Below are 18,219 nucleotides of genomic sequence, written 5' to 3' on the forward strand. Positions count from 1 at the left end.
TTATTTATTTATTTCATTTATTCGTTCATTTGTTCATACATTATTCATTAAAACAACCGCTTTGTAATATAATTTTATTAACCTAACACGCTTTCCGTCATACATTCGATCAATTAATGTGGTAATAATAAATAACGAAACCATCAGTCAGCTCGCAGTTACACATTCAGCGCCACAGATTTCCAGTCATGTATGATATAGTTCGAAACCTTTTGTCAATGTGATTTTAGAATAACATCAGTCTTCTGTTATTAGTAAATTTTTATAGTGATCAACGATACACAGTCCTTCCTGCATTTTCCCTACGTTTCAAACGTATAAAATACTAAATTAAGCCCTCATTTTGTTATTACCACAAAACCCGTAGGCAGTGTCCTCTCAACGCGTACACTAATTAAGTTACTACATTGTGTGCAGGTGCAGCCGGATAATTTTGTAATTGATTAATTATACTAAGATAGATTTGGGACTGTTACACTGTACGCATGATGACAGTGTTTGCTATTATGTCCATCTTGGAGCCCTTTCATTAATTAGTTATCGATTTATCGTGATTATAAATTAATCTATTAGGCATGAAGTTAATATGCTTGTAATTATGTTAAAGCCTCCATGACTCGATGTTTAATTTCCATGTGACGTTTAACCTGGTTTAAATCTAATCACTCATCTCGTGATTTTATTGCGATGATCATTTTCGACATCTTTTATATTATTATAGAAAGAGATTGGAGTAGGAGGAATTTTATCAGTTAAGAATCCATAGCATATCTCAGTAAATCTAACTCGGTCCCATTGTTTCCAATGAAATGATTAGACACTTTGAGGGAATTTTATTGCAACTTAACAAAAATCGGTTACTGTTGAGGGAGATGTAGTAACTCTGAGAGAATTAATTAACCGAGAGCGCCCCAGTTGTGAAAAACTTTCGGCTTCAGATATCTAAAAAATTAAGCCATGAATTTAATGACAACACTTACGCCTCGTCCCGTATTTTATAAGTAGCCACGTTTTTCATGTTACATTGAGATTTCAATATCCGGTAATATTTCAGTATCCGGTAATTTCATCACTATAAAATTTTGTTATTCTTGGTTTAATTTGTAATTCAGTAAATACAAAGATATTCTTTATTCTTAACTTCCATGATAAAATGTCTAGCTTTCATTAATCAGGTAATCTTGTTGTACTTTAATTTTTATTGTAATTGTAATTGTAAATTTAATATTAATTGTAATTTTATTCTTCATATTATAGTTGTAATCCCCTTGTAGAGGGGCAGAGAAGGCCTGACGGCCTTATCTATATCAGGTTAAATAAATAAATAAATACTAAATACTAATTGATCTGTCATAATTAAGGACCGGATTGTCAGGTTTATAACAAGTCCATTTTAGGTTATTGGAATAGATGAAATAGTTTTTTTAGGTTATTTGTCCAAACTGTGAAAGATGTCAAAAATTGTCTGATTGTTAAAAATGTAGTCTTACAGTTAATTTTAAACAACATAACTTTTCCCTCGGTGGTAAATATGGAATCATTTCCAATCCAATGTTATAATAAATATGATTTCACTTATTTTGGCATAGCTTAACAAAATACAAAATATAAAAATTCTATGTTATACCAGAAGCATCAGAATTAGACAGACTGCACAGAGATCTCAAAAAAATTGACAGATCGGCCCCTACACATTTAAGAGCACGCACAGTCTTCTATCAGACAACATGCCCGAAAACTTCACAAATTTCAACAATGCGACTTTTTCGCAGGTCAATCACCTCAAGAGAAAGTTCAGTCACTTCTTACTCTTCTACTGGCGTGTCATATCTGCGATCAGTGGAAATTTCAAGGTACATAGAGTCCCAAACAGTGCCCTTGAGAGGTTGAAGCCTCTGAAGGACGGCCCGCTATATAAAGAAAGACGGAATTTCCTGTTAACCATTTTATCATCCAAAACAACGAAATACTGACCCAATCTGCGGTCACTTTCCCCAGTACAGAAGAGGATAAAAATTATAAGATGAATTGAAGTTTCCAAATAATGTATATTTATATAAAGTGCAGTAAATATAGAAGAATATACAGGGTGATTCATGAGAATTTACCATCCCTTACTGAGCTTTTTTCCGAAGACATTCTGAGCAAAAAAAAAAATCAAATAAACATTTATCCTAATCTCAATATTTCCAGAGTTACACTAATTTGAAGTTTTTAGTAAAATACCTTTTTTCTTTAGTTTTAAGGGTAAAAAAATATTACAAATAGAGATTGAACTATTCAGAAGAGTCATTTCTTAAATTGGCTAGTGTTCTGAAGCTAAAAATGTGTTGTTAATTTGCTTTGTACAGATTTTGTTTCTAATTGTTAACTAAAAATTACACCATTCTTACGCACTTATCATAAAAATTGTTACAAATCATACGACTTTAGGAACTTGATTCTTTACAGTTTAATTAAGCATCCTAATGTACAGTCTTCAAGAATTTTACAAGAGTGGCGTTATTTGTAACAATTGTTGTGATAAATGCGTAAGAAAATGTAATTTTGTAATTAAAAATTGTAAAAAAAAAAATCTATACGAAGCAACAAATGGAATTCACAACACATTTTTATCTTCAGAATACTAGCTAATTAACCCTTAAGTACTCGCGTCGGGTCTATATGACCCGAGTGTTTTTTCTTTCCTCTGTTTTCTTTGCTTGAAGGTAATATGAAGAGTGCCGGTGGTGTGTAATAATATCTTCTATTGTTGAAATCTTTGAAACGGTCTGGCTGTAGTCATTGTTGAGTTTATCATTTAGCCCCAACAGCTGTTTATATATGATTTGACCCGACGCGAGTGTGCGCGTTCTTCTAAAAGACAGGAAGATTTGTGATTAACTGAGGAGATTTCTTTATTTATGCGTAAGTATTATTTGATGTAAGCTTTATATTATATTCTTCACGTTTTCCACGTTCATTTCAGCTGTATCTGCAGCTCTTTTTATTATTATTTTCAAAGAATGTCAAAGAAAGTAGTAACAGACGAAGAAATTATAGAGAAGTCGAAGTCGAGGAAATTACTAGTAACAGACGAAATTGCAAGGGAGTTGAATACGATTCTCAGTAATGCACTAATGATAATGACGATGGTGAATCTGTGGGGGAACTTTCTGAGCTTGACGATGTCATAGACGAAGATACAGATTCCTCCAAAAAGCCAGAAATTGTGACGTTTTATAACTGTACCAAGGGTGAAGTTGATTCATGCGACCAATTGTGTAGCACCTATAGTGTTGGACGTAGAACAAGAAGGTGGCCACTGGCAGTGTTCTTCCATTTCATAAATGTTTCAGCACTCAACTCATATGTTATTATAAGATGAATACCAGAGAGAAGATACAAAGAAGAATATTTCTGAAGAACCTGGCTAAAGTACTTCTTATGGAAAACGTTGTCAGGAGAATGAGTAATCCTCATGTATTACGCAGTCTCAGGGCAAGAATAAAAATATTCCTAACGGAGAGAGGCGTTGAAGTGCCAGCGAAAGAACAACAAAATCAAGAAACAAGAAGTGGACCAGCATCTCAGAAAAGGAAGAGTTATCATACCTGCCCTAGCACAAATATAATAAGCATTCAACACAGTGTGCTGCTTGTTTGGGACACGTATGCAAAATTCACTACAAAGTTGTTTGCACAATATGTGGAGCATAAGCCAAGAAATGAAGCACTGTTTTGTTTTACAATGTCTGATTGAAAAGTTTTAAGACTGAAGCCAGCAGTGCTTATTGGTTTGCGGTGACATCTTAGGAGTCGATGTAACAATTCAGAATGAACCCCTTTGAAGGGCATTCACTGCAATAGCCTTCAGATACAGTAATTTTTTATTACAAACCCAGTCAACATTTTTCAAGAATGTTTCAAAATCTAGGATAATAGTAGGAGTTTGTGTATTCCTCCAGAAGAGGACTGTAGTAGTCTTTAGGTACCATTATTATGAACCTAACCTTAGAATTTTTCAATCACACCTCGTAAAGAAACAGTATGGTTATAAGATTTCAAAGTCATGTTTTCACTTTTCTTTAGTTGAGATTTACAAATTTCATTGTATTTAGATAGTTTTCACTTTTTTAAAGTTGAGATTTACAAATTTCATTGTATTTGATTATGTTCAATATAAAAGATGTACAGTTCAGAATAAAAATATTTCATTTATTTCAGTTTAAACATTTTATTTACCCCATAATTTTACCATGAATCCACGTCCACATCTTAGTTTGTGTCAATGGGTCAAATTGACCCGACGCGAGTGTTTATGTAACTCTCTACCAGGCGAGTACTTAAGGGTTAAAGAAATGATACTCCAGAATAGTTAATTCTTTATCTGTAATATTATTTTACCCTTAAAACTCAAGAATATTGGTGTTTTACAGACTACTTCAAATTAGTGTAATTCTGAAAATATTGCGATTAGAGCAAATGTTTATATAGCATTTTTTGCTCAGAATGTCTTCGGAAATAAACTCCGTAAGGGACGGTAAATCCTCTTGAATCATCCTGTACATTAATTATGATTTAGGTCTTTTCACTCCTTAAGGAGACACTTCTGTGAGTTTTAAAACTTTTACAATTTTCATCCAAAATGTATTAATTTTAAACTACATAAACATACCTACAATACTATCATCTGTACAAAATTTTGTGCCACTAGGGCTAATAGTTTTGAAATGATATTTTTTAAATATATTTTATATTGATGTCACTAAAAAGGCTCCTTGCGTCACAATTTTCACAATTTTTAATTCATATTAGCTCAAAAGCTTGAAAATAGTCATGAGAACATAAATTAATTAGCTTTTTGAGCTCGGTCTAAATAGAGAGCCACAGTAAAATTTTAAATCCATTTTCTTAATTCTTCACCATTATTTCACCAATGTCCCCTTACGGGGCAATTTAGGTTTCTAAAAGTTCAACAGAATTTACATACATGACTCTTATGACCATGAAGCAGAAAATTATGTAAGAAATTATAAGTTTAGAAAGAAGGAAAAAATAGGTAAAAACCTATAAATCCGGTCCCTAGTCATAATTGTGGAATATTTAAATATAATTTGTGATAGAGTTCTTAATGCTTTCTCATATTTAAATTACATTTCAATAACAAGTTGAATATAGTAGTGATATAATGTTGATATCCGCTGGGGAGTCAGATGTTCATGGTCATTGATTCTGTTGCTTTAATCCTGCAATATTTAAATATAATATTTCATTACGTACTTGCTCTTTCTGTTTTCATCATATTCGAGTGACAGGTCACATTTGATATTGATTTCAAATATTACTATCCGGTAGGAGGCCATATTCCTCAATATATTTTTGTACAAACTGCTGTGCCCACAGGCAAGCCCGACGCGCCGCGGACGTGCACTACGGTCAACCGTACGTCGACATCGGTGCAGGTGAACTGCGCCAAGGGCTTTGATGGAGGCCTGCCGCAGGAGTTCACCATGGAGCTGTACGCGGCGGCACGCAATGGCGGCTCCAACGGGCATCGACGTCTGGTCTCCAACATCACTAGTCGTTCGAAACCGGAGTTCACCGTCACGGGACTTGAACCCGGAGCTGGATATTTCGTGTCGGTGTACGCCAGCAATGGTAAAGGTCGCAGTCCAACGTTCACCCTGTCTATGTCCACTCTGAAGTCAACCCACCAGGAGCATCGCAGGACGACAGGTCAGTGCTGGTTTGTGCCATAATAACTTTATGATAACTCTGTTATTCTTCTCAGTAATATAATACTGATAGTTTTGACATAAAACTACTCACTAGTTATGGGGATAACTTGAGAATTGTAACTTAAGAATGCAACTCCCTTGTTCTCCTTGTTCTTGTTTTCTTCCCCTAATTTTCGTTGTATTCTCTTTGCTCTCCTTGCATTTCTCTTGTTTCCCTTGTATTTTCCTTATTGTCCTTACATCCCTTGTTCTCCATGAATTCCCCCTTTTCTCCTAGAATTTTCCTCCTGCTCTCTGAATTTCCCTGATTTTCCATGCCTTCCCCTAATTCTCCTTACAATCCCCTTGTTATTCTTGCCTTCCCCGTTCTCCTTACAGTCCCTTTGATCGTTTTTTATTCCTCTTCTTTTACTTGTATGCCCTTATTTTCGTTGCATTCCTCTTCTCTTTGTATTTCTCTTTTCCTCATTCTATTCCGCATGTTCTTTTGTGTTCCCCTTGTTATTTTGTCTTTGGATTTCTTTGTTCTTGTTCTTTTGTGTTCCCCTTGTTATTTTGTATTTGGATTTCTTTGTTCTTGTTCTTTTGTGTTCCCCTTGTTATTTTGTATTTGGATTTCTTTGTTCTTGTTATTTTGTGTTCCCTTGTTATTTTGTATTTGGATTTCTTTGTTCTTGTTCTTTTGTGTTCCCCTTGTTATTTTGTATTTGGATTTCTTTGTTCTTGTTCTTTTGTGTTCCCCTTGTTATTTTGTATTGGGATTTCTTTGTTCTTGTTCTTTTGTGTTCCCCTTGTTATTTTGTATTTGGATTTCTTTGTTCTTGTTCTTTTGTGTTCCCCTTGTTATTTTGTATTTGGATTTCTTTGTTCTTGTTCTTTTGTGTTCCCCTTGTTATTTTGTATTTGGATTTCTTTGTTCTTGTTCTTTTGTGTTCCCCTTGTTATTTTGTCTTTGGATTTCTTTGTTCTTGTTCTTTTGTGTTCCCCTTGTTAGTTTGTATTTGGATTTCTTTGTTCTTGTTCTTTTGTGTTCCCCTTGTTATTTTGTCTTTGGATTTCTTTGTTCTTGTTCTTTTGTGTTCCCCTTGTTATTTTGTATTGGGATTTCTTTGTTCTTGTTCTTTTGTGTTTCCCTTGTTAGTTTGTATTTGGATTTCTTTGTTCTTGTTATTTTGTGTTCCCCTTGTTATTTTGTATTTGGATTTCTTTGTTCTTGTTCTTTTGTGTTCCCCTTGTTATTTTGTATTTGGATTTCTTTGTTCTTGTTCTTTTGTGTTCCCCTTGTTATTTTGTATTTGGATTTCTTTGTTCTTGTTCTTTTGTGTTCCCTTGTTATTTTGTATTTGGATTTCTATGTTCTTGTTCTTTTGTGTTCCCCTTGTTATTTTGTATTTGGATTTCTTTGTTCTTGTTCTTTTGTGTTCTCCCTGGTCTTTTTATTTGTATTTCCTTTTTGTCCTTGTATTCCATTTGTTCCATTGTTTTTTTTGTGTTCCCCTTGTTCTTTTTTTATATTTGTATTTTCTTTTTATCCTTGTATTCCCCTATTTTTTTGTTTTTACATTGTTCATTTGTGTTCCCTTTGTTCTTTTGTGTTCCCCTTCTCCTTGTATTTCTCTTTTTCTTTTGTATTTTTATTTTCTTGTTCTCCTTGTATTTTCTTTTGGTAAATCGGAAAGAAATTTCTTATAAGGGCGCTATTCTTATGGAAAAGAAAAACTACAAATGTTACATACATTTATTCACAACCATTTCATATTAAATCATTGCTCATTTTCATTGCTGCCTTCATAATAACCCGCATTTTGTTTTTCAACTGGGTCTCTGGTAATTTCCTTCACATAGACGTTTTCATTTGTTCCACTTTCTGACACCCATCTATGTAAATTTGTTTCAGCCCCTTTCACTTCTTTTTGTTCCTGCCCGACCTTGGTCGCAGGTTTTGTACCATTTAATTAACAATAAATATTGAAAAGCTTTTTGCAGCCGTGCGATAGCCGCTTAAGAATGTCGACCCGCAGATTTGTTAGAATTGTGTATGAAGATAATGCGTCGCGTGACCGATAGCACTCAGCCGGCCTGAATATTAATCTGACGTTTAACTTTCCGGAGACCTTGGTATTAGTTCCAGGAGTCTAAATCTATGAGCTACCACTGTATGAACCAAAATTGCAGCTCAATAAATTTTCTGCCGTCATAAAATAATATAAGAGCGCCACTAAATTTTGTCAGAGTACCAAAAGATTAATTTCTACCTTACATTCTTATTTAATTGTGTAGATATTAATTTATCTTTGGTACCAATAACTCGGAAGAAATTTATCTTCCGTTCACGGGACTGAGTGTTTATCCGTTATCTTGTGATTGTCCTGTGATGTATCTGGGGTGGTCCTGCGTCATGCCGATTCCATGTCCAAGGAGGCCCGCATTTGCGATATGTCTAGTACAGTAAAATCGTATCCGGCACCCAAATAATCGGCAATACCAAAACAACGGCAATTTTGGCTAGGCCAAAAAAAATAGTCATTCATGCGAAAGCGAAGAATCTGACGAAGATGTAAGTGGTTTTCGTAGATCGCACATGCCGCATATTGTGTTTACTCTTTACACTGTTCACGTGTGAAAACATAGACAAAAAGAAACGTTATGTCCCTGGAATAGAGGGTAGCATCGGTAAACTGTCACTTGGACCTTGCAAACAGAGACGATATCTTTCAATTTAACTCTTGAACTCGCCCGTTTCGAATGGGTGTTGGATGAGTCTAAATACGAAAGTGTGAAATTCTCTGTTCCTGTAGAGGTGCGTACACACTTAGCGAACGCACAACGAACGAATAATGAAGCGAAACTTCGTTGTTCGTTCGCTGTTTGGAGCAACGTACAAATCATCAGAAAATAGAAAACATTCACGTTCGCTGATTATCCGCAATAAAGGCAGACAAAAATATAATTATAGCAAGTGCAGCCTTTGTTATTATAGGCAGTTTGACAAAAAGAACGTTAAAAACCAAAAGGCGATGGTGGCAGACGCCACTCTACGAAAGTCGCAATCAATATAGAGGCACTGACTTGCTTCATGATTTACGTCGAATGGAATCGGGACAGTTTCACAACTTCTGTCGCATTTCAGAAACAGACTTCGAAATATTACTGTGCAAAATAGGGCCCAAAATTTCCAAGAAAGACAGTGAATGATGTCAGTAGGGACTCAATTTAATTTTGACTTCTGCTCCCTACAATAAACAACAAACATGTATCCACTGAAAATAAATAAACAAAAATAATTTTCAAATTTTGCACGTGTTTGACTCGCCTATCTTGCAGCTGAACATATTTCCAATAGCTTCCCAAACATCATGTTTTCTTACTTTATTGTGGTAAGTAGGATGCTTGGGATTCCATAAAGTTTCCTGCTCCCTATATGCATTAATAAGATTTATAACAGCGTCTTCCGTCCACTCCAGTTTCGACATCCTGTTGGTGAAATTGAACTAAGCGCTGCGTTCTGCTACGCACTACAAATTAGTGGCAAATCCCGTCCACAACGAATACCAACTTCCTTTGATGTACCGACAAGCGACGGATCACTTTCGAAGGCAAACCAAACGATCGGTTTGCCTTTGCTGCAACGTACACACATACCGATTTCAATTAGCGAATGCATTCGTTTGTCGTTCGTTCGCTAAGTGTGTACGCACTTTAGCGCGTAAAAATTTCATTCGAGTGATGTATAGTATCATAGCTAATACTGCTAAGCGCTGCTGTTGCACAATGGATTCCGCGAAACGCAAGCGAAATGTTCTTACGCTCAAAACATCTAGCGCTACTTCATAGTCTGTATAGTGCGACATTGGTACACTGCTCTTCACGTCATATGACTCACATGACCGCCGTTTAAAATTGTGATATGGTTACGAAAACATTTAGTATTTTTAAGCTATTATGTATTACTGTATTACAATAAATGGGCTGATGAATGTACATTACCGTATTCAGTACTAAAAATAAACATTGTACGTATTTAAAAACTTTATTTTTAAATATCTATGTGATAATTACTAAATTCCAACATGGAAAAAATATTTTTGCCCGGTACAGTGTGCTTTTACATAACCTATAAACGTATTTTCCAATTATCCGGCAAAATCAGTTATCAGGCACTGGCTTTGTCCCACAGTTGCCGGATACGAGAAATTCTACTATATACGATCTAAATAATCTCCCCCCTCTACTCGCAGTGGTGAGTAAGTCGATAAAAGGGGATGTTAAACAGAGTGAGACAGAAAGAAGACCAATAAATAACTCTGCTCCTCCCCACAGCCTCTCAATATAGCCGATATTCGTCTCAAAATCGTTTCTAGTTAAGAAACAATGCTTATTCTTCTCTTCCTATAAACCAGAATATTTTTCTGATGTAAGAACTAGACATCGGATTTATACAGATTGAAAGTAATAGGGCTATAAGCGTACAGATTTTAACTGCTTATTTCTTGGATAAATTAAAACAAAAAACTCTAAAACCACAATCTCAAATGAATGCTTTTCTCAGAAAGAATCATTTCCCCCTAATTATTACTCTTTTGATCTGTAAGTACTATCAGTACGATTCTGATTTTTACTATTTTCATTAGAGAAACTGATAAGAAATATTTATTCCTTTGCAGCTCTTTAATAAAATGGGCGGTTTGCTTGCAAATTAAACAAAAAATCAACACATCGTTATTTTCTGCCATTAGGGAATCTTGCAACCCTATTGCAGTGGCTAAGGAACGGAATGCTGCAATTCAGACCTGAGTTCTCGTGTGTATTCGTAGGTGAGGAGGCGATGCGCTGTTGCCAAACTACGCAGACTTTGTCTAATTTTCTAATTAACCGTGTTCTTCATTACAAAACGCATGATAGTTTTTTTTATATTTATTTTAATGTATTATATTGCCCCCTTCCATCTCTATAGTAATATCACTTTTACCATGTATGCAAATAGTATACCAGATTGGATGCGATGTCCGTTAGGAGGTTTAGAAACGTAGTGTATCGGGTAAATTACGAAATGATTACAATAATTGAAATTTCTTTCCAATTTACCAAAGGAAAATACAAGAACAAGAAAATAAAAATACAAAAGAAAAAGAGAAATACTAGGAGAAGGGGAACACAAAAGAACAAAGGGAACACAAATGAACAATGTAAAAACAAAAAAATAGGGGAATACAAGGATAAAAAGAAAATACAAATATAAAAAAGAACAAGGGGAACACAAAAAAACAATGGAACAAATGGACAAACTCCACACGTCTAGAAAACTAAACTTTTCAGGAGATACAAAAAAGATCTCAGGCCCTAGATGTGTGCTCAAATTATTTTTTTCTTAACACTTTAGCTAAAATGAATGTTGATAGGAATATGTGAGGTTTCTCTTAATATCATGAGTCTAGATGTTTAGAATACGAAATCTTATACAGGGTGTTTTCGGGCTAGTGTTACAAACTTACAGGGATGATGGGGAAGGGCACATGTATCAATTTGAGATAAGAAACCATGATCCGGAAATGACTGAGTCGAAATTTATAAGCAAAAATAGTTGTGTGGAAATGGAATTATAATTTGGCACCACGTGCCCTCCTTCCCGTAACCTTAGGAACAGTCGTAGAAAGATGGTATGGGTCGGATGTCTCCTACATGGGTATTTGACCCGATACAATCTGTGAGCTTGTCTACTGTTCCCATTGGCTCATCCGTATTCGAAAATCACGTCTGCATATTCCGCTCACGTGTACTCCTCAATTTAACTAGGACTGATCGACTGAACACTGCAACTTGTACACATACACTGCTTCTACAGACGTGCATATCAGGACCGACCATGTCCGTTACACATTACGTCATCTGCATTGCTTTAGTGTAGTTTCCTGTCCCCGCCCCTCAGACAGCGAACTGAATGGAATACTGTAAGTAGACATCGTAAACAACGTCAGATGAATACAGTATGTGTAAGATGTACAGATAAATACACATAAATAAGGTGTACAAAGGAATAAAATTATTTCATTTCCACACAACTATTTTTGCTTGTAACTTTCGACTCAGTCATTTCCGAACCAGGGTTCCATATCTCAAATTGTTACATGTGCTCTTCCCCATCATCCCTGAAAGTTTGTAACACTAGCCCGGAAACACCCTGTATAACTCAATTTCGTAAAAAAAATGGACATGTGGGGTTTCTCAATATTGTGATTCAATTAGCAATGTTGCCAATACAAGTTCAGGGAAAACAGCCAGGCAAGAATGAAATTCCCCAGAATTCTTATGCTATCAATGTAAAGAAATGTTTCTTTATACTGTAAGAAGTTAAATAACCGCTAAACTCTTCATGCCAACTGTCTTTCTCCGTTAAATAATAAGCCTACGTAAGTTATCTAAAATCCGATAGAACTAGCGGAAACCCCACTAATTTGGCAACATTGAGATTGGTGAGTGTTGTACTAGCGTACAGACTCAACGATGTATTCTGCGTTGAAAATTCAAACACATTAAATTGGAAACTACGTGTGTCCAACAACTTTCCCCTCTTTCCATTTTTCGTTATCTGCACTAATAACGAACTTTGTCTATGTCGCCGGACTTTTGAATCACACTGTATGTCGAGAGCAGCTATGTACCTGTGCTACCACATATTTGATTTACAATCGCGAGTTCTGCAATATGAATAAATAATACGGTACACTTTGAGTGAAACATAGTGCGAAATGTGTTGTGAGCTGGAAATAATTTGGAAAGTATCCTTATAAGGAGAAAAAATATATCGCATGCCCTTTATTAATTAATTCTCTTACTATAGACCTATACTCTACATTTGTAAACCGAAACAAAAATAAAACATTCAAACCAACACAACTGTAGTTTAATCCCCGAAACTGGGTGACATATTCTACGTGCCTGAGAGTCCCTGATACAACGCAGAGCTCTCCTAAGATGCTGAGCCCTGATAAAAAAAAATGAGCTACGTACCAACGTAGACTTTATAAAAACATTTCCAGCATTTTATAAACTTAAAATATTCAGTTTCCCACACTAAGCCTAGGGTTTTGCTTGCCTTCCTACCATCTTAAAAAGCAGTACAGTAATTAAAAAACCATCTTACATTAAAGTCTCCTGCCTCGCAGTCCCAGGTTCAGTCCCCATGATTAGTGGGGATAGTCACTCTCACCACCAGCTTATGTTGTGGTCAACGCCTTCCAGACGGGTGGGTCCTGTTGCAGTTAATCTACGGCTTACCTCCTCTAACGTGTTAATCTATTATGTGACGTCCGTTGACCCATGTGGTAAGACAAGTGGTCAAAAGGCTTGGAGCTGCTCAATACATGAATAAATAACCGAATAAACAAACTAATAAATAATAGATAAATAACTTAATGTATTGGTACAGATTTGTAGGTAAATAATTGAACAAAGTAGTCAGTACAGATATGTAAATTATAAGTAGATATACAAATCTTCACTGAACCAGACATACGTTTCTTTTTGTCTCTGGAACCTGTCACATCTTTATTTTTAGTGTTAATATTTTTCTGGATCTTTCCTGCCTATCGTATCGTAGCCTGAAGCTAGTTGGTGCAATCGCGCGAATTTGCGAACCATAGTGGAAAATGTGTTGTGAGCTGGGAATAATTTCAGAAAGTCCTATCGTGTGAAGAAAATATCGTGAATGGACGCGCACTCATGTACCAATTAATTTATAATCCATTCTTCGCTATTGACTTCGGTTTTAGAATTTTTTTGTCACTAAGAGCCGTTCTTGGTGACGCACCCAAATGTATCAACGTAAAGATTAATTTTTGGTTCTGCAGAATATATCTGTTATGGTAACAATGATTATTATAGGAGAAAAACTAGCTCCGGCGCCGGAAATGGTCCTTGGTTCTACGTACCAAGTGCTCTAACAACTGAGCTACGCTGAAGTTCAATCCACAGCACCGGATCGAATCCCTCTCCTCTAGTATGTTTTTTTTTTTTTTTTTGGCCTGACTCCAAGTTCGACATATATCCTGACATATACTAAGTGTTGTGTATTGTTTATATAATTATTTGTGTGTGTGTCAGTTTGGTTAGTTTGATTCCATGTATAGTTGGTCTAGTTCATGTATTTAGTTAGTATAAATTTTGTGTTCAGTTGTATGGTTTTGTGTGTTTTAGTTTGGATAGTTTGACTCCGTGTGTAGTTGGTATAGTTCATGTATTTAGTTAGTATAATTTTTGTGTTCAATTGTATGGTTTTGTGGGTTTTAGTTTGAACAGTTTGACTCCGTGTATAGTGGTATAGTTCATGTATTTAGCTAGTATAATTTTTGTGTTCAATTGTATCGTTTTTGTGCGTTTAGTTTAGATAGTTTGTGTGTTTAGGCTGTATAATTTATGTGTGCAATTGGTATAGGTTTTTGTGTATTTAGTTTGTGTGTGAGTTAAGACTATGTATGTGTTCAGTTTGTGTAATTTTTTCTTTTTTTTTTCTTTTTATCGTATGTTTAGTGTGGACAGTTGTGTTCAGATTATAATTAATGTGTTTAGTTTGCATATTTTTTGTGGATATTTAGTTTGCATAATTTATGTGTTTAGTCTGTATTGTTTTTCGTGTTTAGTTGGTATAATTTGTTTGTGTGTTTAGTTTGTAAGTATATAGTGTAAGCTCTCTTGGACTGGTTCCCCAAGTGTAGTAGACCTTCAGCTCATCCTACACTCTCCTGTAGGAGGCCGTTGCCCTTATGGGATTTCAAGCTTTTCGTATTTCGTATATACTAAGTCAAGGAGCGCACAAGGAGCGCACTCAACTGAATGACTTGGTGGCCGGGATTCCACAGTAATATGCACTATTGGGCGAAGAATCGACGTAAAGATTAGAGGAGAGAGATTCGATCCGGTGCTGTGGATTAAACTTCGGAGTAGCTCAGTGGTCAGAGCACTTGGTACGTAGAACCAAGGACCCGGGTTCGATCCCCGGCGCCGGAGCCAGTTTTTCTTCTCTAATAATCATTGTTACCCAAATGTATGTTGCATGGAGTAATATAACCCTGCCTACCGATACGTAGCTCGAAACTAACAGTTGTAATCAAAGTTAGGGGGAAAAAAAAGTATTTATTAAAACAATTACCTTTCCATCTTGTGACATTTGAAACCTGGGCTTTAGGAGAAAAGATAAACCGTGTCTTCAAACAGCGGCCATGAAAATTTTAAGAAGAGTGTCCTCAAAGATACAAACGTTGTAACGATAATTTAATTCGATGGTACTACTAGAGGTAATAAAAATTGGACACAAGAATTGATGTCAGCAGATTACCACGATTGGACCAAGTAGCTTAAGGCTAAAGTACAGTAAGCAGAATAAATTAGGAAAGACCCAGAGAAATATTGAGCACTCAAAATAAAGATGTGACATGTTCCAGGGAGGAAAAATAAAACGTATGTCTGGTTCGATGAGGATTTGTATGTATTCTACTTACCTAATATTTAGGTACATACTTACTTCTCTACTTAGTTCTTTACCTACAAGTTTCTTTACTATTACGTTCAGTTATTTATCTAAATATTTATTTGTTTGTTTATTCAGTTATTTTTTCATATATTTATTTACTCATTGATATTATTTATCTAATTATTTATTTGTTTAATTTTTATGTTTTTTTTAATTCAACTATTGTGTAATATGTTTTTATATAAGTTTTCCTTGAAACTGTGACTATCCGTTGTGGGACATGTTGGTCAGAGTTTCATATAAAATTTCGTGACTTAAACTGAAATAACGCTCTAAAAATTATTCGATATGAATAAAGCGTTAGTATCATAAATTAAGTTTCTTCTTTCCTATATGTGCCTCACAGTTCAAAGACTCATTCCGCCTGAAGTAAAGGAGTTCACTCCATACAAAGTCCTAGCCACATCATTTTGCCACAATCACAGCAGTCAGCGGAGTAAATGACTTTACAACGCAGCATTAAAAACAAAGGAATTCCATCGTGAATGGGACGTCATGAATATGCTAATGCACGTTTATTAGTTTGATAGGAAACAGAAACATTTCTCAGAACACAGAACGCTTTAACAAAGAATTCCACAACGAGACGTAAAAGGTCCGTTATCACATTTCTCATACAAAACGTGTGGAAGACAAACTGACTTCCTCCTGCCAGGCTATTACAGCGATATTATACATCGAAAGGAAACGATTATGTTAATGTTTAGATCATATTTTTCACATATAAAAGAAAAACTTTCTGCTAATTAAAATAAATTATACCAATGCAGTAAACTTAATTCAAGTACAGCTATTCTAAAGTTGAATAAATTACGGAAGTCCAAAAGAGTTTAATTATTTTTGAAGTGAAACATTTATATTCGACCTACAAACTGGAAAAATGTGTAACACTCTTGTTAAAGATTGTAGAAGATGAAGTTTCAAGTGAATGCATAAATAGCGAAGTGTCCCTCTTTGTTAAGTTTCACGGTCGCTAGTCGTAAATCCCTTAGTAAGTGCAGGCGAATTTTAAAAAGAGTATGGTCGTACATTACAGCTGAATCTGAAAATAAGAACATATTTAATTTCATTACAAACTACTAAAAACTTTCGAGATTCATATAGTCTTCTAATGTCAGTTTTAGTCAACATAAAAATATTCGTTTTCATATTTCATTTATTTTCATCAAGCATAATACATATAATAATAGTTTCAAAGAAAATTTATATAAATATATTTTACTTATAGCCTACTATAACAAAAAGTCGTAATTATATATATATATATTTAAAAACATCTGTGTGTAAAGTATTTAAAATTATTCATTTATTAATTCTTAACTTAAAAGCAGTAAAATGTAATAATCCTATGTTCTCCGACAACTGTACAATTTTGCCCAAAGAGATGAATGACTATTTTGAGTCTTGTTTGACCTGAAATATGGAAGATTTACTTTATTCCGAAGTGTTATCTGACAACTGTGTTTGTTCATTTCTTAAAATATAATTATTATCTGAGGAATTATGCATTAAATAAAAGACATTCCAAATGTATAAATTATACACTGTTAAAATACCCAAATCTATAAATAATAATCTGCAAGTGGTTTATACAAATCTGCAAGTGGTTTGTTCTTTGCAATTTTTTTGATTTCTAATTACTTTTCTTTTGCTATACTAAAAGTTCTTTATTATCTTTTTCCACCAAATATAGTAATGCCACATCTAACAATACATAAAAAATAGGCAAACTATGCGTTTCCATGTGATTAAATGGTAGCCTATACATTTTTTAAATTTATAATTCAAATATCCTAGATGATTTTAGATAACCGTGATCACAAGTTATCAATATGATTTCCTCATGAAAGATAACCATCAGCATATATTTCAAGAAATTTTGCATTTCATCTTGCAGTAAGAAGTAACTCATCAGGAAGAGGTTCCAAATTAAAAAAAAGACCGTTGGCTCTAAACCATTACAGTTATCGAGATCATGTTTAAAACTAGCCATATTACTCTCCGCTGATACAAACGAAGTGTCATCACTGATCAGCTTATATATATATATATATATATATATATATATATATATATATATATATATATATATATATACACATATATAAAGTATTATTAGAAATATTACAAAATAAATCATTGACTGCTATTAGGAGCAAAAAAGACTCCAGAATAGATCCTTGTGGAACACCATTGATAGCCTCTTGTTCAAAACAGTATTTCACATTAACATAAACAACTTGTTCTTGAATACACAAACGCGATTGAAATATCTCTAATTGTGTACTTTTAATCCCATATAAATCTATACTATTGAAGGTGTTAACAATACATTAGTATCTATTGCATTCTACGAGAATTTGTGTACATTTGTTTGCATAGGTCTCCTTTAACTGTGAAATTTATGTCAAAGTTTCAGCTTTAAAACGTTGATAATATACATGCCTCCATGTACACATTTCAAAAATAAAAGCGAAATGTTTCATTTATGTACATTTTTCAAACAAGTCACGAAATTAAATAAAGAAATATTTATTTATTTATTTATTTATTTATTTATTTATTTATTTATTTATTTATTTATTTATTTATTTATTTATTTATTTATTTATTTATTTATTTATTTATTTATATTAATTCTTTATTTACGTACTTATTCATTTACTTGTTTACTTTTTATTTGCTCGTTTACTTTATTTTTAGTAGGTTATTTTACGACGCTTTATCAACATCTAGATTATTTAGCGTCTGAATGAGATGAAGGTGACAATGCCGATGAAATGAGTCCGGCGTCCAACACCGAAAGTTACCCAGCATTTGCTCATATTGGGTTGAGGGAAACCCCCGGAAAAAACCTCAACCAGATAACTTGCCCCAACCGGGAATCGAACCCGGGCCACCTGGTTTCGCGGCCAGACGCTCTAGCCTTTGCTCATTTATTTATTTATTTATTTATTTATTTATTTATTTATTT

General features: G+C 34.3%; 1 protein-coding gene across 1 annotated transcript in view; it reads left to right on the forward strand.

Moving 5' to 3' along the window:
- LOC138700413 (neural cell adhesion molecule 2-like) overlaps positions 1-18,219 on the forward strand; it is a 300,957-nt gene that overhangs the window by 240,920 nt on the left and 41,818 nt on the right. The window contains exon 7 of the mRNA XM_069827031.1: positions 5,385-5,717. Coding sequence (XP_069683132.1) covers positions 5,385-5,717 — 333 coding nt within the window. The remainder of the gene's footprint in view (positions 1-5,384; positions 5,718-18,219) is intronic.

Source organism: Periplaneta americana, chromosome 5, assembly GCF_040183065.1.
Source record: "Periplaneta americana isolate PAMFEO1 chromosome 5, P.americana_PAMFEO1_priV1, whole genome shotgun sequence".
In the NCBI taxonomy this organism is placed as follows: Eukaryota; Metazoa; Arthropoda; class Insecta; order Blattodea; family Blattidae; genus Periplaneta; species Periplaneta americana.